Genomic DNA, 15,405 nt, shown 5'->3' on the forward strand with positions numbered 1-15,405 from the left:
CCAGGAAAAAAAGAAGGAGCTGAAAGCAAGGGACCGAAGAGAAAAAAAAACCCTAGTCAAGAGGAAGGTTATGAAAGTACTCGATAAAAGGTCCCCAGACCTTATGGAACTTTAGATCTGAATTGAGAACTGAATAATGAATTTTTTCGAGGTCCAAACAGGCCATGATGTTGTTAAGCCATTGAGCATGAGTGGGCGGGGCAGCATCTCTCCATCTGAGGAGGATCAAGCGTCTAGCCAGAAGAGAGGCAAAGGATAATATTCGGCATTTGGTCGGACCCAGACATAAATCTGTCTCGCCCCAAAAACCGAACAGAGCAATTAAGGGGTTTGGTTCTAGGGGCTGATTCAGAATACACGATAACGTAGTGAAGACATCTTTCCAGAATTTCTTCAAGCTAGGACAGAACCAGTACATATGGATGAGAGAGGCCACGCCCCTCTTGCATTTATCACAGAGCGGACTAACGCTAGGGTAGAATCGAGATTGTTCATAGAGCCCATATGTCTAAATCTAAACTATCTTAAACTGTAAAAGGCAGTGGCGAGCACAAAGAGAGGTTGAGTTAATCGATTTGAGAACTGAATCCCAGCTCTCCTCAGATAAGGAGATATTCAAATCCTGCTCCCAGGCCATTTTGATTTTATCCATGGGGGCCCGTCGTAAGGACGCTAGTTTATCTCGGATGATTGATATTAAGCCTTTACCTAGTGGATTCATGGAAAGAAATAGATCCATAGCATTTTTCGCAGGCATTTCAGGGAAGTTAGGAATTAAAGGAGCAATAAAGTTTCGGATTTGGAGATATCTGAAAAAATGAGCATTGGGCAGATTGAACTTAACAGAGAGCTGCTGAAAAGAAGCGAAGCGATTATCAATGAAAAGATCTTCAAAATATCTAATGCCCTTCCTATACCAAACCTGGAATGCTGAATCTTATGTATTAGGTAAAAAAAGGTGATTATGAGCAATAGGGCTGGAAACGGAAAACCCCTGGAAACAATAGCATTTCCTGATCTGAGCCCATATACGCAAAGTGTGTCTAACAAGAGGATTAGCTATTGATCTGGGCAGACTACTAGGGAGTGCAGAGCCAAGAAGTGCAGAGATAGATAATTCTTTAGTGGAGCTCAGCTCCATCGCCACCCAGTTAGGGCACTCGGGTTGGCCATGGAAAAAAGACCAGGTAGCACAACGTATATTAGCTGCCCAATAATGTAAACGAAAGTCACCCTCTTTTTTAGATTTTTGGAGATGGATTTTATTAATTCTAGAGTGCTTATTCTGCCACAGATATGACAAAATAATAGAGTCTAAGGAATCAAAAAAAGATTTAGGAATAAAAATTGGGATAGATTGAAATAGGTATAAAAATTTGGGGAGAACATACATTTTAACAACATTAATACGACCTACCAAAGACGTAGACAGAGATGACCATTGTACCAGACTCTGTTTTATAGCATATGAAAGGTTGGCAAAGTTTTCACGAAAGAGATCTTTAAACTTCCTTGGGACTGTAATTCCAAGATAAGTAAATTGATTATGGACTACTTTAAAAGGGAGATCATGAAATGTTAGTTCTTGTGCTTCTTTATTAATTGGGAGAAGTTCACTCTTATGTAAATTAAGTTTATAGCCAGAGATCTGGCTAAACTGGTCAAGAAGTGAAAACATTAGAGGTAAGGATGTAGACGGATTTGAGATAAAGAGTAATAAGTCATCAGCATAGAGAGAAACTTTATGCTCAACACCCCCTCTCCAAATCCCAGTCAATTCAGGGCAGTTTCGAAATGCTATCGCCAGAGGTTCCATAGCCAAATCAAAGAGAAAGGGACTTAAGGGGCATCCCTGGCGGGTGCCACGTTTGAGATTAAATACTTGGGATTTCTGAAAATTGGTTAAAACAGAGGCAATAGGACACAGGTACAGCAATTGGATCCAAGAGATGAAACTTTGGCCAAGGTCAAATTTTTCTAAAACTGCAAAAAGGTAGTTCCACTCTATACGATCAAATGCCTTCTCCGCATCGAGGGAAATAACACATTCAGGAATCCCAGTTGGAGGTGAGTATAAGATATTAAATAAACGCCGAATGTTAAGAAAAGGGAAACGGTTTTTAATAAAGCCTGTTTGGTCATCAGAGATAATGGAGGGAATGACGGTTTCTAATCTATGAGCCAGAACTTTAACTAAGATCTTTACATCAACATTGAGCAGAGAGATCGGCCTATACGAGGAACACTCTTTGCCCTTTTTTAAAAGAAGAATGATAGATGCCTCACTGGAAGAGGGTGGCAGTTTGCTGTAATTAAACGAGTCAATGTTCTAGGTTTTCTGTGTTTCTCTGTATATGACAATATGTGAATCAGAATGTGATCATGGAGCTGTGGTTTACTGCAATCCAGTCGAGCTGGAGGAACAGAGAATAAGTGGCTGGCAAGGTACACGGTTCTGAGGTGAAGCATGCTGATCGTTGTGGGTTTCTGAAGAAAGCAGAGCTTGTGGCTGCAGCATTCACAGTAGAGCAGCATGGTAGCTTAGTGGTTTACATAACCTTTACAGCACCAGCCGCAAGACCAATTCCCACAACTGCCAGTAAGGAGTTTATACGTTCTCCATGTGACCATGCAGGTTCTTCAGGGTGTTCCGGTTTCCTCCCACATTCTGCAGATGTGATTAAGTTAGTCGGTTGCGGGCATGCCATGTTGGCGATGGAAGCATAACTCACTTGCGGGCTGCCCCCAGCACACCTCTGATTGTGTCGGTCATTGATGCAAACAACACATTGCACTTGTGTGTCAATGATACAGCATGGTATATGTGACAAATAAAGTGAAGCTAATCTAATGTAAATCTGCTCTAATGCTTTGGTGCTAAGACCAGGGCCTTTGCTGCTTTAGCATTGTGGTACCTTTCTGATGGAAGTGAACCGGCTGTGGCCTTCAGAGGGCAACAAGTGGGTTGCTAGTCTTATTGTGTGGTCAGTGCTTCTGCCCTGTGGGAGGGCGACTGTTAGTGTGGTTGAGGTGACATTTATTAGAGCACAGAATTGCCCCTTCTGGTGCTTTGAGCCTTGCTGCCAGCAGCTCAGTGATTTAATGCCAGCTTAATCCCGAGTCCTATTAACCGGATGCCTTTTGACTGTTGAAGGAAGCGGGAGCACCCTGTGGAAACCCATGCATTCCTTGAGGAGGGCGTACAGACGCCTTACAGAGGATGCTGGGGTTGAACTCTGAATTCTGCCCAAGCTGTAATAGCGTTGTGCTAACCACTACGATACTGTGACATGTTGCCATTGTTTTACCAGTTGAGTAAGCTGGTAGTAGTCTTAATAATCATTTCATAGAACTCTCACTTTCAGAGACGGAGACTTTGTACAAAATCTTTGGTGAACTTGAGATGCCCTGAAGAACCTTACAGCTCATGTTTATTTTCTAAGTTGTAGTCAGTTTGGTGCTTTGGGAGTTGCAGTGGTCAGCTTGCATGCAGCAATGAGGCAGTGACTGGTTCTTAGTAAATCTGTGGAGGGATAAATATTCAATCCACAACTTTGGAGAAGCTTCCAAAATAACTTTTGGTCGAGATGGCACCAAGCTGTGGTCTCCGTTGAGATCGTGGCTCTGACTTAGTTGTTTTTTAAGTTGGTAGGAATGTTTTGGAGGCAGAGGGGAGGTGTTAGGGCACGGATTAGGGTTCAGAGACAGGGGTGTGGATGAGTTGAGGATCAGGCCTCCACTCCATGTTCAAAGGCCATCAATGTGGACAGGTGAAGGACATCTGTGGATGCAGAACTGTCCTGGGTTGATGAGCCTGGGAATCAGTTGTGCATGTGAGCAGGAGGCATGAGGGACAGTCTTTTGGCAAGGCTGAAGTTTGGGGTCCCATCGTTGGCTAGGTTGGGATTTGATACCATAAGTCAATTAGAAGTTGAAACCAAATAGCTGAAGCTTGGTGGCTTGGAGGACTGTGTTTGTGTCTGTGTCTTACTCTTATTGTTTAGCTGTACGATTGTGCAAATGTGTCTTTGTCATTATGCTGCATAAAGGCCCTTTTATATAAGCTATTTATCCTGTCGGCACTGTGACACAACAGCTCACGCTGTCTTTGCACACTCCAGTGACCTATGTTTGATTTGAGTGCTATTTGTGTAGAGTTTGAATGATCCCAGCGTAGTTTTCTGTGGAAGTTTTGGATTCTTCCCAAATCACAAGGATATATGGGTAGATTTATTTGCCACTGTGGCTTGCTCTCTGGATGGGAGGCAGGAAAATTGGTGGGGAGTTTGTTAGAGAGTATAGATTACATGAAATTGTGTGTGTGACTGGGTGGACTCGATGTCTTCATTGGAGTCAATTATACAGCATGGAAACATCACCTTCAGCCCAACCTGTCCATGCCCAACAAGATGATAGTCCCATTTACCTGTTCAAATGTCTTAAACCTGTAACTGTACCTGCCTCTACCACTTCCTATGGTGAATTGTTCTCTCCTTTACATGTTCTACCAGTCTGTTCTTGTCAGTACAATCTTCTATGTGGTGATGTGCTGGGGCAATTGCATCAACACAGGGTGATGCCAATAGGCTCAATAAACAGATTAGAAACACAAAGTACACTGCAGATGCTGGGGTCAAAGCAACATGTACAGCACACTGGAGGAACTCAGCAGGTTGGGCGGCATCCATGGAAACTAGCAGTCAACGTATCGGGCCGAGACCCTTCATCAGGACTGACGAAGGGTCTCAGCCCGAAACGTTGACTGCTCGTTTCCATGGATGCTGCCCGACCTGCTGGGTTCCTCCAGCTTGTACATATTGCAACAGATTAGAAAGATTGGCTCTGTTATAAGAGTCAAACTGGACACACATGGGAGAACAAAGGACCCTGTGGAAAATCTTGGCAATTCCAGACAATGTTTCTCAACTGCTGAATCCACTTTGGCTGAACAGAGGAGCACTTTTAGTAATAGTCTAAGACGGGTCAGCAACCTGCGGCTCCGGAGCCGCATGCGACTCTTTCATCTCTGTGCTGCGGCTCCCTGTGGCTTTGGAAAATAAATGGTCAGTATTTAATTAAAATGTATTTTATGTTAGTTTGTTAGTTTTTGAAAAGTAATTCTAAATTTGAAGATTATGGTGATCTTGTACAATCTAAATAAAACGTGTTTTTTGTCAATATTAATATACGTCACCACTGCCAATGCCTGACACCCGTCAGTGCGCGATTTCTTTAATTTTTCGATCCAAGGTAGGCTAACTATGGAGAATTCTTAAAAAAAAAAGAAAAGTGACTGAAGAAAACAGAACGTTTAATGATACATGGGCAGATTCATTTGCTTTCACTGTTGACGAGACTGGTTTACCGGTATGCTTAATATGCAATGAGAAACTAGCAAACAACAAAAAGTCAAATGTCGCAAGACATTTCCAGAATAAACACGCAGCCTTTGCTCAAAAATATCCGGATGGAGATGAGAGGAAAAAATCCGTTTCGGAACTGATGCGGAAGGTTGATCTGAGCAAAAATCATTTCAAGAAGTGGATGAAGTCTGGAAAATCAACTACATATGCTAGTTTTGTTTCCGCTCAGGAAATAGTCAGGCACGGGAAGCAGTTTACAGATGGTGAATATATAAAAGAATCTTTCATTAAGATTTCAGAACATCTATTCACGGACTTTAAAAACGAGTGAAATTGTGCAGAAAATCAGGCATATGCCCCCCTCTGCAAAGACTGTCAAAGACAGAACCATAAAAATGGCAGAAGACAGCAAATTAAAGACATCAATTCAGCTGCGGCCTACTCGATTGCCTGTGACGAGTCTAAAGACAAAGGTGATATTGAACAAATAGTGCTGTTCTGCCGGTATGTAAACTCTGCCGGGCCACAGGAAGAAATGATTGAGTTGATACCTCTAAAAGGCCAAACATGGGGGGAAGACATCTGTGAGGCTGTCTTGAATTGTTTAAGAGCCAAAGTAATAAAGACCACCCACCTGGTGTCAGTAGTTACTGATGGGGCACCAAGTATGACAGGAGCGCACAAGGGATTTGTGGCTTTACTGCAGAAGTCGCTGGACAGAAAGCTGCTGACTTTTCACTGCATCTTGCTCCAAGAGGCACTGTGCGCTCAAACATTTCCTCCGGAATGTGCAGAAATAATGGATGTTGTCATTCAGATTGTCAATAAAATTATGGCAAAAAGTTTAAATCACCGTCAATTCCGTTTGTTTCTGGACGAGCTGGAAAGCGAATATTCTGATCTGCTGCACAACAAAGTCCGGTGGCTGTCCAGCGGGGAGGTGCTGAAACGCTTTGGCGCGTGTCTGGAAGAAGTAAAAACTTTCCTGGGCAGCAAAGGGCTCACCTTTCCTGAGCTGGAACAGCCAGAGTGGCTGGAAAAGCTACACTTCATGGTAGACATGACAGCGCACCTGAACACGCTGAACACAGCTCTTCAGGGGAAAGGACGCACAGCCCTGCACATGTTGGAGGATGTTTTGGCATTCGAGCGCAAGTTGACAGTGCTTGCCAGAGATTTACAGAAAGGCACCCTAATGCAATCCATTATAGTTTGTTTATACATATCATAAAAGCAAAAAAATGTTGTATGCAGTGTTATTTCATTTTAAATGTCAAACAGGTTTTGTGGCTCCCAGTGTTTTCTTTTCTGTGGGAAACGTGTCCAAATGGCTCTTTCAGTGGTAAAGGTTGCCGACCCCTGGTCTTCAAAGAGCACTATATGAGGTCATTCTTGCCCTTGGCCATTAAGCTCCATAATGAATCAACCTGTAGATGGGGAAGTGATGACTTCCCCCCCATTAGGCTGTTTGTGGTAACTTATTTTTTATTCTTTCTACTTCTCTAATATTTATATCTGTGTATTTGTAACGCTACTGAGACACTATAATTTCCTTTGGGATCAATAAAGTATCTATCTATGCACACACAATCTGCTGTGTGGAAAGGCATGTCCTTTGGATTCCCTTTTAAATGTTTACCTCTTCACTTTAAACCTCCTGTTCTAGACTCCCCAACAGGGACCATCCACTTTATGCCCTTCATGATATTGGAATTAGTTTATTATTGTCATATGTACCGACATACAGTGAAAAGCTGCCTTGCACACTGTTCATGGAGAACAAATCATCACATAGTGCTTTGAGGTAGTAAAAGGCAAAACAATAACAATGCAGAATAAACTGTACCCGCTGCAGAGAAAGTGCTGTGATGTTGGAGTATGGTGCAAGCTCATAATGAGGTAAATTGTGAGTTCATGAATCCATCTGTTATACTGGGGAACCATAAAAGTCTCTTATAACAGTGGGATAAAAGCTGACCTTCACCCTGGTGGACTGTGCTTTCTGGCTTTTTTATCTTCTGTCAGATGGGAGAGGAGAGAAAAGAGTGTACAGTGTGAGTGGAGACTTTGAAAATGTTGATTGCTTTACTGAGGCAGTGAGAATAATAGACAGCCCATCCAAGGGAGGCTGGTTTCAGTGTTGTGCTGAGCTGAGTCCACAACTCTGGAGTTCTTTGGAGTCACGGGTAGAGCAGCTGTCAGACTAACCTGTGATGCATCTAGAAAGGATGTTTTCAGTGATTCATTGATAGAGATTGGTAAGAGTTGATCATGTTACATACCCCGTAACTGGGTCACTTACCAGCAAAGATAGAGAGGTCCATTGAAGTCTGATGGTACTATTTTTAACTATTTATTGATAAAAACACACAAAAATATCAATGCAAACATACAGATAATATACGTCAATATTAAATCTAAAAGCGCAGGTATAATAATAATCAATAAGAAATAGCTCTATCGTTGTCTAGGGGATAATGTATTGTCCGATGGAAATATAAAAGTCACTCAAGTTCATTCAAGCTGCAGCTTTTTGGTTGGAGAGAAAGACGGAGGTTTAACTTGCCCATTCCTTTTATGATGTCAATCCTTCGAGAGTCGTTGGGGGCTGATTTCCCCTTTGTGGTTAGCTAAAGCCGTGCTTCCGTGGTAAAGGCCCAACAATTCCAAGGCAAATGGAAAAGGACGCACGTGGGCTTTTCCACCGGCTTTCGCTATTACGCTGTTGCAGGAGTTCTAGCGTTTCTTCTGGTGCGTCTAAAGGGGCTGTTCCCCAGACCCTCTTTTATCCTGACTCACAGGGTCTCAGATGTCAATCAGGTTGGGATGATGCAATCCCTCCACCAACCCCCCCCCCCCCACCCTCGGTTCATTGCCTGGGGGCTTCAATGAATCATACAGTATTCAATACACAATTCCGTCTCCAAGAGACAATAGCCGTTATCAATGGTTCTGCCTTTCGGAGCCCAGGACACATTCCAAACTCTTTGTGGATTCTGCATGTCTTTCTCTCATTTCCTGGGTCTCCTGACCTGATTTAATAGTGATCTTGCGATTCTCAAAAAGGAGGGGGCCACGGACGTAACAATCAGGTCATGCCAAATTTCTTTAACCTCCTGAGGAAACAGAGGTGTTGGTGAGCTTTTTTTACCAATGTGTCTACACAGTTAGACCAGGACATGCTTTTGGTGGTGTTCACTCTTAGTAACTTGAAGGCCTTAACCTCCTCACCATTTGATGTTAACAGGTCCGTGTGCCCTTTTGTTTTACCACCTGCACCCCCCACCTTCCTGAAGTTAATGACCAGGTCTTTCATTTTGCTGACTTCGAAGGAAAAGTTGTCGCCATGTTACTAAGCTTGCTGTCTCCTTCCAGTACTTCCACTCATCTTTATTTGAGATGAGGTTCATTACAATGTATCACCTGCATACTTGTAGATGGATTTCTCCAGAGTCTGGATGTGTGGTTGTAAGTGTTCAGGGAGTAGATTGGAAGGACATATCCTGGTGGGGCACCGGTGTTGAAAATAGTCAATTTTTTATAAACCTCTTAACAGTTTATTAAAAACCTCTGTTTCCTATATTCCAGGGAAAACAGTTGTAGCTAATTCAATTTCTTCTTGTATTTAAAGCTCTTCAGTCCCATCAGTATTCTTCTGTTTCGTTTCTACACCCTCAAAATGCTGGAGGAACTCAGCAGATCAGTCATCATCTATGGAAGTGAATAAACAGTTGACATTACATTAGGATCTTCAGCCCATTTGTGCATGCCAATCAAAATGGCTACCTGAGATAGTCCTATTTGGCCCATGTCCCACGAAACCTTTCCTATTCCTGTACTTGTCCAAATTTCTTTTAAACCTTTGTATACCTTGTAATCCCGATAGTTTTAGCCAAAAACTTTAATTGTTTATTCATTTCCATAGTTGCTGCCTGACCTGCTGAGTTCCTTCAGCATTTTGTGTATGTTGATCTGGATTTAAAGCCTCTTCAGAATCTCTTGTGTTTATTACTTTCTATGCCCTTTCTGCCCACAGTATGGCGGTCAGAATTTGCACAATATGTTACAGTCCTGTATGTTTGATGTTTGACTGTTGTACTCAATGCCTGTTGGATAAAGACAAGTTTCCTTCACCACCCTGTCTACCTGTGTCATCACTCTCGATGTCTCCCCAATCTACAACTAGGGACATTTCATTTACTGTGCAAGTACTGCCTTGGTTTAACTTCCCAATGCATCACTGCACTTGTCCAAGTTAAATTCCATCTGGCATTCCTTGACCCAGTCAATCCAGATCCTGTTATAACCTTAGTCAATCTTTACTGTACACCAACTTTTCATCCAGATTGTTATTATATAGTATACATCAAGCTACAGGATCTAGCACCCCTCTGGTCAGAGGCTTCCAAGGTGCTAGATAATGCGAGTGTCATGATGCCCTATTAATATGCTAATTGAGCTTCACGTGGAACATTGTGAACAATTCCAGAAAGAATGTAAAGAACTTGGGTCAGCACAGATAAATTTAACTTGAATTATGTGAGGGATGTGGAATTTATTATGGGAGGATCTGAGGATGCTCACCATAGAGCAGAGAGCATTGATTGTGGGGTTTTAAGACCATAAGATATAGGAGCAGAATTAGGCCTTTTGGCCCATCAAGTGCGCGCCACCATTTCATCATGGCTGATCCAACTTTCCTCTCAGCCCAATCCCTTGCCTTCTCCCCATGTTCCTTCATGCCCTGACCAGTCAAGAATCTATAAGTTCCTGGCTTAAACATACAGAAGACTTGGCCTCCACAGCTGCCTGTAACAAAGAATTCCATAGATTCACCACTCTCTGGCTAAAGAAATTCATCCTCATCTTTGTTCTAAAAGGACACCCCTCGATTCTGAAGCTGTGTCCTCTGGTTTTAGACCCACCCATTTTAGGAAGTGTCCTCTCTGCATCCACTTTAAGGCCTTTCACCATTCAATAGGTATCAATGAGGTCACCCCTCATTCTTCTGAATTCTGAAGGTGCAGAGCCATCAAACACTTCTCTTATGACAAGCCATTTGGTCCTGGAATCATTTCTGTGAACCTCTTTTGAACCCTCTCCAGTTTCAGCACATCCTTTCTAAGATAAGGGGCCCAAAACTGCTCACAATGCTCAAAGTGAGGCCTCACCTGCTTTATGAAGTCTCAACATTACATCCTTGGTTTTATATTCTAGTCCTTTTGAAATAAGTGCAAACATTACATTTGCCTTCCCCACGACAGACTCAACCTGCAAGTTAACTTCTAGGGATTCCTTAAATGCTTTATCAGTCATTAAGTGTTTTGAGGGAAAGAGAAATTATTGGTACAAGTACACTAGATTTGATGAACTGTGCAAAAGGGAGGAGGTTTGGTTGTAACAGAAGTGAAGTCAGTAAACACTTGGAAAGGATATGTCTGCAGGCCTATAGAGAAGTGCTCTTGTAAAGTTGACACAGAATGGCTGGTGCACACAAAATTTTGCAGGAACTCAGCAAGTAAGGCAGCATATATGGAGGAGAATAATCATTTGATGTTCTAGGCTGAGACCCTTAAGGACTGAAAAGGAAGTGGGTGAAGCGAGGATAAAAAGGTGGAAAGAGAACAAGCTTGTAGATGATGGGTGAACTAGATGAGCAGGAAGTTGGGGAGAGGGTGGCGAATGAAGCAAGAAGCTGGTTAGTGATAGTTCAAAAAGGTAGAGAATTGAAGAAATCTGGTAGGAATGGAGACGTACAAAAAAGCTGGATGAACTCAGCAGGTTGGGCAGCATACGTTGAAAGAAGCAGTTAACGTTTCAGGTCGAAACCCTTCATCAGGACTAAAGAAGGAGGGGGCAGGGGCCCTATAAAGAAGGTGGGGAGAGGGTGGAAAACCAATCAGAGGAAAGATCAAGGGGTGGGGGAGGGGATAGGCAGGAGAGGTGAAGAAGGAATCCAAGGGGAAAGCACTATGGGTAGTAGAAGAAGTGAGCGGCAACCGGGAGATCTGGTCTGTTGTGGCTCTCATTCTCAACTCTCCCTCTCATTCCCATTTGGATATGTCCATACATGGCCTCCTCTACTGCCATGATGAGGGAGAGCTCAGGTTGGAGGAGCAACACCTCAGCTACCGTCTGTGTAGTCTCCAGCCCCTTGGTATGAACATCAAATTCTCCAACTTCTGGTAATTTCCTCCCTCTCCCTTCCCCATCCCACCTCTACTCTGTCTCCTCTTCTAGCTGCCTATCACCTCTCATGACTCTGCCTTCTTCTACTACCCATAGTGCTTTCCCCTTAGATTCCTTCTTCACCTCTCCTGCCTATCCCCTCCCTGCTTCCCCTCCCCCACCCTTTGATCTTTCCTCTGATTGTTTTTCCACCCTCTTCCCACCTTTATAGGGCTCCTGCCCCCTCCTTCTTTAGTCCTGACGAAGGGTTTCGACCCAAAACATTGACTGCTCCTTCCAACGGATGCTGCCCAACCTGCTGAGTTCATCCAGCTTTTTTGTATTTCATAATTTGACCACAGCATCTGCAGTGCACTTTGTGTTTACTATTTGGTAGGAATGGACAGTGGGCCATGGAAGAGGGAGATGATAGGGAGGTAATGAGAAGATGAGGAACGAGAGGTCAATAGGGAATAGAAAACAAGGGAGTGTGTATTGCTCAGTATTTCCAGCATCTGTAGAATGTCTTGTGTTGTAGTATAGCCTCTTGGGTTCTGTGTCTCTTTGGCTGATAGTGCTGGATTTTCTTTTGTGCAGGGTGAGCTGACGCAGGAGGAGCTGTACGTGGCTGTGGAGATGCTCTCGGCAGTGGCATTGATCAATCAGGCCCTGGAAGCCGGCGATCTCAGGTCCTTCTGGAGCTGCCTGCTCAGCCCAGCGACAGGCCTGACTGATGTCAAGAATGAGAATGTAGAGCGGTAAGCTGCGCAGCCTTGCTGCTACAGTGTGGCCATGAGGGTCACTCTCTGTCTGGGAGAACAGAACTTGAGTCATGGTTACCAATAAGTCCCACAAAGCTTCTATGTCTATGGAATGGTGAGAGTGTGTAAGCACTGGGATGAATCTTGTACACCTTATTTAAACCAGGGACTGAAAAATGGAGGGGGGTGGAATTAAACAAAGAGATTGTATGATGTTGAGGGAGAAGTGATTTGTAAGAAGAAATTTGTTAATGATTTTTACCATTGGTGTCCACCATAGAGTCATGAGGCCATTGCTCCCAGTGCTAGAGGCCTGGGGTTGGAGGATGACCCCTGTGGGTGGGGTGGAGGGAGGAAAGGGACTTGTTTTGCTGTTGTGTGTTGCACCCCGTGGAATGGTGTTCTGCCCAGTGTTGTGCCGACCATTGTGCACATGCCATGTTGGCACTGAAATGTGGGATGGCACAGACTTCCCCCAACACATTCTTTATTGTGTTGGTTAATGCAAATGACACATTTCACAGTATGTTTCAATATACATGTGATAAATAAATCTCAATCTCCAATGGGAAACCTGAAAAGTGGCTGCCTGGAATCTGCTGCCAGGGGAAGTGATGGAGGCAGCTATAACAGATTTATTTAAGAGGCACCTGGATGTGCAGGGAAACCACACCAAAAAAACTAGTGAGTGAAAGTTCTGTGGGCGAAAACACTTCATAATGAGAGGGCAGAAGAGACTGTCCAGAGTGGTTCAAGCTGACAGGAAGGTGGCAGGAATTCAAATAACCGCATGTTGCAATAATAGTGTGCAGAAGAGCATCTCAGAATGCACTACACAGCAAACCTTCAATTGAATAAGCTACAAGAGCAGAGATCAGTGTTCCTCTCCTGTACCTAATAAAGTGGCCTATAAGTGTGCGTGACCTTCATACTTAGGCATTCTTAGCAATCCATTCCCTGACCCAGATTCTCTTTGAGAATTGTTTGTATGTTATTCACGTATGTATGTTTGTATGTTTAAAACGGAAAATGCAGAAACACAGCAGGTCATTTGGTGTCTGAAGAAAGAAACAGAATTAACATTTCAATATGAGTCTCCTCATTAGCATGTTTTTCTGCACACCTCATTCACACACTTTGTTATTGGATTTCTGCCTCTGGGTGTTACCAAAGAAGCTGCGCTTTATGCTGTCTCCTGCCTCATTTCTAACTGCTTCTTTGTAAATGGGTTATGAGTGACTTTTCATTTATAACATTGCCTTGACTCAAGGCCCTGAGTTAAAGGCAGAGGTTGGGCAGGTGAGGACTTGGAGCATAGGGGATTAAAGAAGGATCTTGGAAGTGCATATGTAAGGTGAGTGCACTCCATTGTTTTCCCAATAAAATAAAAAGAGAAGGCATAGGTTTAAGGTGAGAAGGAGAAGATCTAATAGGAATTTGAAGGGCATCTTTTTCACCCAGAGGGCAGTGGGAATATGGGATGTAGCGCTAGAGGAAGATTTAGTTGAAGGGTTTAAAGGGCAATTGGACCACTACATGAATAGGAAAGGCTCAGAGAGTTATTGGCCAAATGCAGGCTTGGCATGGATGATTGGGCCAAAGGGCCTGTTTCTGTGCTCTATTGCACAATGGCTCTTGCCTTATTCACAGGTACTTTGACGCACTACGGAGACTGAAGCAGCAGAACTGTCGGGACGGGGAGGCCATGCTGTCCTGGAACAATCTGCAAATGTGTGTGCACGAAGTGAACTCTGCCGTGCAAGAGGAGCACGACCGTAAGTATGAGTACTGGCCCCTCTATCCAAAGCAGTGTGGGGATCAGTATGTGGATCCTTCTCAAATTTATTATATAAGAGCAAGACAGCTGGCCTATCTTGTCCACACTTGACTGTATGGCCACGCTCAAGCTTCCTCTTCACTTTGTCTTTTCTCTTGTGATAGGAAAAAAACATTTGGCCCCTTGTACCTGCTCCACCATTCAGTAAGCTTGCAGCTTTGTGTTTATTGCCATGCCACCCTCTGAAAAGAAAATCTATCAATCTGTCTTGAATATCCTTAATCACCAAGGTTTTATAGTTCCCTTTAAGTGGGAATTCCTCCATTCACAACCTGCCTCTGGTTGAGGCAGGCACACTGATGACATTTTGACAATAACATGGTTAGCGGAGGTTTGGGATTTGACCAAAAATGCTTGCAGATGGGACTAACTAAATGGGAATCTTGGTTTATTTGGGTTGAAGGGCCTACTTCCATTCTAGCTAAAGACATTTTCTCATCTCGGCCACCCCTAATTCTAGACTCCCCAGTCAGGAAGGAATTACCTTGACATCAGGATTGCTTTTCCATTATTCTAAATTTGATGGTTTAGGCCCAGCCCAACCTGCTTAACCACTCCTAGTATGACAAAACCACAATCCCAGGAATTAATCGGTTTACCCTCACTATTTTCTCTCAATTGTAAATTTATACTTCAACGGGTAGGCAAGTTGGACCTTACATAATATCCGAGATACAGTCTTACTAGGGTTGCATAATTAGAACAAAAAATATCTACATTTGTATGTTTATCAACTTGCATCAGAGGCTGACTTGCAGTTTGGCTTCCCAGTTGTCTGCTGAACCTGTGTGCTACTTTCCTTTGTGAGTCGTGTAGTGTTGAATGCGAATGCCTTTCACCATTTACGAGAACTCTGCTTTTCGTGTGTGTTAAAGTGGATGATTTCACGTCTTTCTGCATTCCATTCCATCTGTCACATATTTGCCTGTCTACTTAGCCAGTCGTGTCCCCCTAAAGTCTCCTGTGTGTTTAATTCAGCTTTCCCCCTGTCGTTCCATTTTGATTGCCATTGAATTCGGGTCTCAATATGATCCACAGAATCCCTTAAAATTACAAGAAGGTCAACTTGGTTCCACATTGAGAATAAGAGTCAGGAGCTTGTTTAAAACTTTGGTTAGGGCACATGGAGTATTTTGCTTAATTCTTGTTGCCCCATTATAGGAAGGATGTACGAGAAAATCTGCAGATGCTGGAAATTCAAGCAACACACACAAAATGCTGGTGGAACACAGCAGGCCAGGCAGCATCTATAGAAAGGAGTACAGTCGATGTTTCA

At 43.4% G+C, this 15,405-nt stretch overlaps 1 protein-coding gene across 1 annotated transcript in view; it reads left to right on the forward strand.

Moving 5' to 3' along the window:
- Window positions 1-15,405, forward strand: part of iqgap3 (IQ motif containing GTPase activating protein 3) — a 227,309-nt gene that overhangs the window by 77,547 nt on the left and 134,357 nt on the right. The window contains exons 13-14 of the mRNA XM_059979942.1: window positions 12,129-12,289; window positions 13,943-14,067. Coding sequence (XP_059835925.1) covers window positions 12,129-12,289; window positions 13,943-14,067 — 286 coding nt within the window. The remainder of the gene's footprint in view (window positions 1-12,128; window positions 12,290-13,942; window positions 14,068-15,405) is intronic.

This window comes from Hypanus sabinus, chromosome 9 (assembly GCF_030144855.1).
Source record: "Hypanus sabinus isolate sHypSab1 chromosome 9, sHypSab1.hap1, whole genome shotgun sequence".
Taxonomy (NCBI): Eukaryota; Metazoa; Chordata; class Chondrichthyes; order Myliobatiformes; family Dasyatidae; genus Hypanus; species Hypanus sabinus.